This window comes from Cyclopterus lumpus, chromosome 19, assembly GCF_009769545.1.
Source record: "Cyclopterus lumpus isolate fCycLum1 chromosome 19, fCycLum1.pri, whole genome shotgun sequence".
Classification (NCBI taxonomy): Eukaryota; Metazoa; Chordata; class Actinopteri; order Perciformes; family Cyclopteridae; genus Cyclopterus; species Cyclopterus lumpus.
The window spans coordinates 17,092,334-17,101,591 of NC_046984.1; the positions used below are offsets into that span (position 1 = coordinate 17,092,334).

The 9,258-nt window shown below is 48.7% G+C and overlaps 1 protein-coding gene across 1 annotated transcript; it reads right to left on the reverse strand.

Moving 5' to 3' along the window:
- Window positions 1-4,128: 4,128 nt before the first annotated feature.
- LOC117748742 (inward rectifier potassium channel 2-like) lies at window positions 4,129-8,888 on the reverse strand. The gene is made up of 2 exons (XM_034558796.1): window positions 8,692-8,888; window positions 4,129-6,988 (listed from the first exon to the last, which is right to left on the reverse strand). The coding sequence occupies exon 2, from the start codon at window positions 6,764-6,766 to the stop codon at window positions 5,480-5,482; it is 1,287 nt and encodes a 428-aa protein (XP_034414687.1). The 5' UTR covers window positions 6,767-6,988; window positions 8,692-8,888; the 3' UTR covers window positions 4,129-5,479.
- Window positions 8,889-9,258: the final 370 nt, after the last annotated feature.

The window sequence follows — 9,258 nt, forward strand, 5'->3', positions numbered from 1 at the left end:
TGGCGCGGTTTGTTTCAGAAACGGTGAGCGAAGCGAAGCGCTCGCCGACCGAGTCCCGTCCACAGCTGTGGTTTCCTCTCAGCTTTAACACACGAAGCACAGACTTCTATACAACCAGAGGAGTCGCCCCCTGGTGGTCAGGAGAGAGAATGCAGCTTTAACACATGAAGCATAGACTTCTATACAACCAGAGGAGTAGCCCCCTGGTGGTCAGGAGAGAGAATGCAGCTTTAACACACGAAGCACAGACTTCTATACAACCAGAGGAGTCGCCCCCTGGTGGTCAGGAGAGAGAATGCAGCTTTAACACATGAAGCACAGACTTCTATACAACCAGAGGAGTCGCCCCCTGGTGGTCAGGAGAGAGAATGCAGCTTTAACACACGAAGCACAGACTTCTATACAACCAGAGGAGTCGCCCCCTGGTGGTCAGGAGAGAGAATGCAGCTTTAACACATGAAGCACAGACTTCTATACAACCAGAGGAGTCGCCCCCTGGTGGTCAGGAGAGAGAATGCAGCTTTAACACACGAAGCACAGACTTCTATACAACCAGAGGAGTCGCCCCCTGGTGGTCAGGAGAGAGAATGCAGCTTTAACACATGAAGCATAGACTTCTATACAACCAGAGGAGTCGCCCCCTGGTGGTCAGGAGAGAGAATGCAGCTTTAACACACGAAGCACAGACTTCTATACAACCAGAGGAGTCGCCCCCTGGTGGTCAGGAGAGAGAATGCAGCTTTAACACCTTCTATACAACCAGAGGAGTCGTCCCCTGGTGGTCAGGAGAGAGAATGCAGCTTTAACACATGAAGCATAGACTTCTATACAACCAGAGGAGTCGCCCCCTGGTGGTCAGGAGAGAGAATGCAGCTTTAGGACATGAAGCACAGACTGCTATACAACCAGAGGAGTCGCCCCCTGGTAGTCAGGAGAGAGAATGCAGCTTTAACACATGAAGCATAGACTTCTATACAACCAGAGGAGTCGCCCCCTGGTGGTCAGGAGAGAGAATGCAGCTTTAACACACGAAAGCACAGACTTCTATACAACCAGAGGAGTCGCCCCCTGGTGGTCAGTAGAGAGAATGCAGCTTTAACACCTTCTATACAACCAGAGGAGGTCATGCAGAGTGGAGCTGGTGCTTCATGGATGCTGCCCAGCAGACCCGAGACGGAAAGTCTTGCTCCCTGATTTGATTTGTCCGACGTGTGTGACGTTCTATAAAAAGACGAAGTGAAGCCGGATCGAATTAACAAAACGATTCGGTCTCGTAATGATGATGATGATGATGATGATGGGAACGCTTCCTAATTGGCCGTTACAGTGTGTGTGTGTGTGTGTGTGTGTGTGTGTGTGGACGAGGCAGCTGTATTAACGTGTGCTCGTCACCCTGCGGTGGTTTTTCGCCACAAAGGACCTGAACCGACATCACAGCGCCGCATCGCTCACATTCTTTGGTCTTTTTTTTTCTTTTTTTTTCTGCCAAGCTGACATTCTGCGGGCCGTTTGATAAAAGGAGGATCAGAACTGGAATCCACTGAACAAACCTGATCCATTGTGAGTCCGGAGCGCTGCACGTTGGCTGAAGCTGGACCTTCAGCCAACGTGCAGAAACGGCTTTTTTTATTTTGAGCTGAAACCGTTTTTTTAAAGAGACGACGGCTGTGTTTTATATATTATAATAATAATAATAATAATAATAATAATAATAATAATAATAATAAACTCAGCCCGGGTGTGTGTTCTCACTTCTTAATCACCGAAGCTCACGAACACCTCTCATGCAGCTTGGCATCCCAACATGTTTATTAAATATACCCCCGTCCCCCCGTTGACCTCTGACACCATCTCAAGGTCATAGGTCATGGTGAGTTGCCTGAGCTCCAGGGTCACATGGGTCTAATCCTGTAACAACAGAGTCATCTCTGCATTCCTTCTGGTTCTCGTCGGCTGATCCCAGAGCAGGTCTTTATTAAAGATAACTTTTTTTTATTTCCCTGAAAGTTATTACCACGATTCACTTTTTTCAAACGAAACCTGAAGAGAAATTAAAGTTACAGTCGTAGATTCAATCTGTTATTAATTGTTATTGTCTCTGTAAATTAATTAAACAACTATTTCATAATCAATTAATCAGTTTGAGTATTTATTCGGCCTCTTAAATGTGAATATTTTCAGGTTTTCTTTTCTGCTGTGTGAAAGTTTCAAGTGAATATGTTTCAACGATGAAAAATAATCATCAGTTCGAACTCCGCTTCACACTCTACGAGCTTTTCCTTTGACCTTTGACCCCTCCGTCGAACCCCGGGCCAAAGAATCTCGGTGATGAGAAGATCCTTCCAGGTGGAGGAGAGAACGACCAGAAGGTTCTGGCGTCGCATCAAAGAGCTCAGCGAGGCGTTCGAGGACCCCTCGGAAAATTCCAGCGTCTCTCTCTCTGCGGGCCTGCGTATAGCTGAGATGCACAGTAACCTCCTGCTTATTATCATTATTAGAGTTATGATTGTTCCTTCAAGCCTACGTTCGATATTTGTTTATACTTTTTTAAGCCCTCAAAGATTCAGCCGAGAAAACGTAAAGAAAATGCACAAAAAAAAGAAACTTATGAGAGCGAAGCTCCGTGAAGACGAGATGCAGATGATTCTCTGGAGGTTCATATCCAGAGAATCCTTTGACAGCTGCAGGCTCTGAACAATATCATGAATGTCATAACAATGCACAAGGAATTCATAACTTCTATGTGGTCCTGATCTCATGGGAAGGATCACACGGGAACGAAGGCCCTGACGTTTACCTTTTGGGTGTTTACTCCGCCATTGTTTTCATAAACAGGGACAACAATAGAACAACAATAGAAGCTCGCACTCGGTCACCTACAGGGCCGCGACAGGAAGTCGCTTGCAATGTGCCTTTTCCTGGTTCGCGACTTTAAAAATGTACAATTCAATAAATAAATGCGATATTAAATGGTGAGAGCGGAAAACCCGACCTCCTCGTTTCGGCCCTTTTGTTTACAAGAAAATAAACAAATAAGGTTATTTATTTAGCGGTTATTTTATTATGTTAGAAGTGCCATTATTTTTTCTTGCTTAATCCTGAGCTGGATCCTTCTGTCGTGGTCGTGAAGCGTGAAAAAGTTATGTTATAAATCGTGTCCGACGGGGGAAATGTGATGAAACACAGATCCGGATTATTATAATAAGCGGCTGAAACAACCGTGACTCATTTTCTCTCTCTTCCTGTTTCAAAAGAAGGATGGAGATGATTCAAGAGACGGTAACTGCTTTACGTCAGATGGATGGAACACACACACACACATGCACGCACACACACGCACACACACACACACACACGCACACACGCACACACACACACACGCACACACGCACACACACTGTTCTGCCCGTCTACCCAAGTCTTTTTAATAATAATAAAATGTTCCAATACGGTTAAAAATAAATAAATAGGTCATAATTTAGCTCCTAGCGTCGGATTCCTCCATGTTTTCGGACGTCTGAGAGGTGACTCCTCCCCCTCGTTCTTGCTCTCCCATTGGCTGTCGCAGAAGCTGATCATTTGGTTTTAAAGTATAATTTAATGTTTGATCAGCACCACGGACAGCGCTTCCTCTTCCTCCTCGTCTTCTTCGCGTGTTTGGCCTCGAAGGATTCATATTATTGATTTATTAACACGCAAGCAGCATTTTACTTATAAAGCCTCGATTTAAATAATTAACTAAACGTAATGAAGTACATTTAATTGAGTATAAAGTGGCGTGCGGTACCTAAAGGTAACCGTATACGCAGATACTTAAATATTATATTGTTACCGAAAGATTTTTCAAAAGCAAGATTCACAAAAACTCTCCAATCTAAAAACAGTTCAACTTTAAAACAAAAGATTCAGATTGTCCAGAGACATTTTATTGGAAAAAGAACAACACAATATCATGTACAATAATAATAATATTAATACAAATAAAAATCTGTACAATCCGTGTTTTATTTTTGTCGCAGTACATTTTGGAAGACTGATGCAAAAGATCTGCAGGGGGGGGGGGGGGGGGGGGGGGGGGGGGGGGGGGGGGGGGGGGGGGGGGGGGGGGGGGGGGGGGGGGGGGGGGCACACAGTGAAGATGTCTTGATGCAAAACTCTCGTGGGTTACAGTACGCCGGGCTGCGAGCTGCCCGAAGGAGTGATGAAGAAGAAGAAGAGGAAGAAGAAGAAGAAGAGGAAGAAGAAGGAGGCTGGAGAGGGAACAGTGGCATTGAATATGGATTTGATATTTTTGCGAGAAAACATTTCTTTTTCGGTCTCCGATCAGATTCAGAAATCGGATTTTTAAATAACCTTTTGAAAAGAAAGTTTATAAATCCTCCAAAACATCAGCGTGTTCCTGTCTCATCTCATCTCATCTCATCTCTTAGTGGAGCGAAGCCAACAGAACCAGCGCTTCCTGTTCAAGTCTTTCTCCCTTTTCCAGATTACGGCTCTCGATGAAGAGGCTTCGAGGTGAAGACCTACAAAATAAAAGCTCGACGCACATTTCTCGAAACAAACAAAACAAACCTAAACCCGCCTCCTTCACTTCTCTGTACCAAAAAAAAAAACTTAAGCAGGTGTTTTGTTTTCTAAGAAACACGTAAATATGATAATAATACTCTATGGTATTTTTCTATCAATCGTAAAAAAAGAAAAGAAAAGAAGCGACATCATAGCAGCACTTTTATCAGAACATTCAGATTCTCAAGATTAAATTAACGATTCTTCCCGTCGGTCTGATTGCCGTTAATACTCCCGTCTCTCGACACGAGCGGGGCGTGTTTTCTGACCGGATCAATAACTGCAACAACAACAACAACAACAACAACAAAAGAAAAAGGGGCAACGCAGGAGATCAGAAAAACCCCGTCGCTGTCGAAGTGAGAGGAAACCAAAAAGGCGTCGACGTGTTTCCCGGACGTCTGTGAGACCGGCTCGCGAACAGAATGCTCTCCTCCCGCGTACCTCCTGTTGTTCCAGACGTCTCTTTGGGTCTTGTGAAAAGGCACAAAGTCAAAACTGGTTCTAGCAGCACTTGAGGATCTATTCTAACTCTACAAAACAAATAAAAAAATAAAAACACCTCTTTTTGTTCACGCCGGACAGACAAACTGAGACTCCGAATGTTTCAAAGTCCTCAACGAGCTCCTTTTTTCCTCTCCGGGGGCGTCGCGGTTCGCCCGACACATTCACGGGGGGGAGGGGGGCGGGGGGCGGGGCCCTCGTGGAGAATCCTTCCTGCAACGTGCACACGGTTCAGTGCTGTGTTGTCGTGCAGCAGACTCTTACATACAACGTCCTTAAACCCCCCCTCCACCCCCCCTACAGCAGTACCGTTCGGCTTGTCCTCCAACCCAAGAAGGCCCAGCTCGGCTCGTCGTGCCGTCCGGAGCAGAGAGACGATCCCTCAGCGTGAGGTCTGAGCTCAGGGCAGTCATATCTCTGACTCTCGTCTCAGAGGCCGGGGCTCCGGCGGCGGCGCCGTGGCCTGGCCGTGCTCGGTCTCCGAGATGTTGTCCGCCTGGGTGCCGTCGGGCCCGACGCTGCCCCCGTTCCCCTCGTCCGTGTCCTCCTTGTTCTCCAGCGCCATCTCGTTCTCGTAGCAGAAGGAGTTGGAGTTGGAGAGGATGTATTTCTTCTCCGCGAGGTCCCGGGCGCTGCACAGCGGGGTGCTCGCCACCTCGTACGTCTTGTGGAAGCGGGAGTAGTCCACCTTGTAGTAGTTCTTCTCCTCGAAGAGCACCGGGTCGAACCGGTGGCCCCAGAGGATCTCGCCGGAGACGTAGGAGCTGCGGCACTGCGTGGTCATGGCGGTGGCCTCCACCATGCCCTCCAGGATGACCACGATCTCAAACTCCGAGGTCTCCAGGTCCTGTCTGCTCATGTCGTAGAAGGGGCTGCCCTCGCCGATCTCGTGGACGATGGTGATCGGGGAGACCAGGAAGATGCGGTCGACTCCGCTGTCGAAGCCCACGTCGATGTCCATCTGGTCGAGGGGGATGTACTCGCCCTCCGCCGTCGTCCGGGACTTCAGAAGCTGCGCCCGCACGTGCGCCTCGACCAGGTGGCTCTTCCTTAAGTTGCCCACGCGCCACATCAGGCACAGCTTGTTGTCCCTCATGGCCACCGTGGCGTTGTGGCTGAACACCAAAGTCTCGTTCCTCTTCTTGGGCTTCGCCATCTTCGCCATGACGGCGCCGATGATGAAGGCGTCGATGATGCAGCCCACGATGCTCTGGAACACCACCATGAAGACGGCGACCGGGCACTCGTCCGTCACGTACCTGTAGCCGTAGCCGATGGTGGTCTGAGTCTCGATGGAGAACAGGAAGGCGGCGGTGAAGCTGCTCACGTTGGAGACGCACTTCTTGGTGTCGCTCCCCGAGTCCCCGTGGAAGATGGCCACCAGCCAGAAGACGCAGCCGAAGAACAGCCACGACAGGAGGAAGGCGAGGCAGAAGATGATGAACATCCACCTCCAGCGGATGTCCACGCACGTGGTGAAGATGTCGGCCAGGTAGCGCTGGCCCTTCTCGCTCACGTTGACGAACTGCACGTTGCAGTGGCCGTCTTTCTTCACGAAGCGGCTCTGCGGCTGGTGCCGCGTGTGCACTTTGCTCTTGCCGTTCCCGTAGCCGTTGGGCGCCGCCATGGTGGCGAGCTTCATGCCGTCCTCCTCTGATGACACAATGCTGTATTGGCTGGCTCGCACGCTTCCCATCACCTCAGTCTGGGAGGGCGAAGCTTCTGCTTTGGAAAACAGTCCGAGTTTCCGGAAAACTCGTTGGAGAAACAGCTTCGAGACGCGTCTGGGGGACCAAGTCGGAGGGGAAATGGTGACGATGGCGAGGCGGGCCGAAGCCTCACTGGCGCCCGGGTGGAGAGCGACGAGAGGAGGAGGTCACGCCTCTTTGGTCAGCTGACTGGGCCTCGTCGGGTTCATCTGCAGAGACAGGAGACGTCTGTTAGTCAAACCGCGTCAAATGTATCGACAACGTTAACCATTAAACCTCTGAGCTCGTTATGTCATATTTAAGAACTTCGCCGTCGTTCAGTCAAGACGTGCGTGCAGCCGGAGAAAACCAAACCTTGGCCCCGGCGCTGACTCGGCTATTTTCTCTCGTCACGGAGTTCCTGCGGGATCACTGCGAGCGGGGAGGTTTTTCGCAGCTAACTTGTAGATATGCAGATCATGTTTCTCTTGAATCGCTCTAGTCATAACTTCACTTATTGCTCAGCGGTGCGTTATTAATGCACTTTTCCCACACGTGACGCATTCTCGGAAATTAAGACGGATTGGAAGACGTTTTCTTTTTGCACGTGCAGCTTGTCAACCTGCGTCGTCCCAACTTTAAATACCCAAATCAAATACGATAATGGAGGGTTTTTTACCAGCAATCTGGCACCCAAACAACAACAACAACAATAACAGCTTTGCAGCCTCTAAACGACAACATGTCCGAGGCGTGCGCTGCTTTTGGAGACGCGGCTTGTTGACTGGCCCCCGAGCCCTCGAGGCTTCTCTCCTCTCCGCTGCAGTAATGGCCGTCCTGTGAGGATTCTGCTCTCAAACACCACTCATTAGCTCCGGCTGTCGTGGCAACCGCGTCTGACTCCGACCGGCTGCAGCCTCCCGACTCACAGAGCTCACTCTGTTCAATGTGAGAGGCCTGACATCCCATACTGCATGTCCTTCATTTATATATACATATGATAATAACACATTTGATTTGTAAAGAGCTTTAGAAAGGTACTCAATGGCATTTCACATGTTAAAATCAAAGCAAATAATAATCCAAAATATATATATATATATATATATATATATATATATATATATATATTTATAAATGTGTAATTATATATAAATAAATAAATAAATGTGTAATTATATATAAATAAATATATACACATATATAAATAAACACACATGGCTGCAGATCACTGAGTACTTACTGGTTCACAACTTCAGTGAAAGTCTTGAACTGGCTGATGCAATTTGTCTGCAAGGCTTTTGCACACACACGCACACACACACACACGCGCGCGCGCGCACACGCACACACACACACAAACTGCCCATTTGTATTCAGCTCCAAAACAACTACAAGAGTCTAACTCACGTTCACAAGTGACCAGTGAGGATGACGCGTTGCTAAGCAATCTTCTTTCTTCTGGAAGACACGTTACCATCTCACACGGAGCAGCAGCTTTATGTTTAACATTCATTTCAACGCGTACAAAATCTTTATACTTTTTTTTAAAATGTGCAGGAAAAACTAAGCGCGAGGTCGACAGAAGCCCCCGAATAATCAACTCCATAATCGGGGTCCCCGTTGTCATTATTAATTATAATTACGGTATTATTAGACGGTGTGTGAGTGCTGCAGTCAGAGCTGTTCTCAAAATGCACCAAATCTTAACAGGTGCGGGTTAGAAAGAGAACCCACTTCACGTCCAAGCATCCACGCGCACGCACGCACGCACGCAAAGGACTCGTCTGAGCGCAGAAGAAGCGACCGGACAAAGTGCAACTTCTGGCGGCTCAAGTCGTGCGTAAAAGCCGGGAGGAAGTCCGCGTCACGCCGGGAACGCGTCGGCCAGCAGAGCGAGGCGCAGGAGGACGAGTTCAAGGAAAAGCTCTACCTGTTGCTCATGTGTGGGACGGGATGCGTCCAGGCTCCGTGAAATATAATCCAGATGGGGAGGGGGGAGGGGGGGGGGGGTTCTTTTCTTCTTGGTTTCGGGGCCCCCGCGGATCCTCTGCGTGTAGTTTCCTCTCCACGCGCTTCTTCTCCTCCTTGTTTTTGTTTTGGCCGACAGGATCAAGTGCGCTCCGCGGCGCGCCGGTCAGTAATGTGCTTCGCGATGAGTTCCCCTCAAAGCGTTTTTAAACGGCACGCACCGGCACGGCCCCGCCCCCCGTGTCCGCGCCCCCTGGCCAATGGAGAGAAGGACGGGAGCGCGCGCGCACGCCGAAGCGAGACCGGGGGTTTGTGTGTGTCATTCCGTGCGTTTGACGCGATTTGACCCTAATGGAGCGATGCCACTTGGACCTCAATCAGGGGTTAACTAGAAATGAGAGGAAGGAAATATAAACAAAAATAAATACCAGACGATTATAAATGTCGGCTTTTTCACGTGGAGCTCAAATCTGATTGTCACAAACATACAGATTTCAGATTTATTCTTTTATTTTTTCGCCCCAAGAAA

Coding starts and splice junctions, on each gene's coding strand:
- LOC117748742 (XM_034558796.1), bottom strand. CDS start 6,766: ATGGGAAGCGTGCGAGCCAGCCAATACAGCATTGTGTCATCAGAGGAG.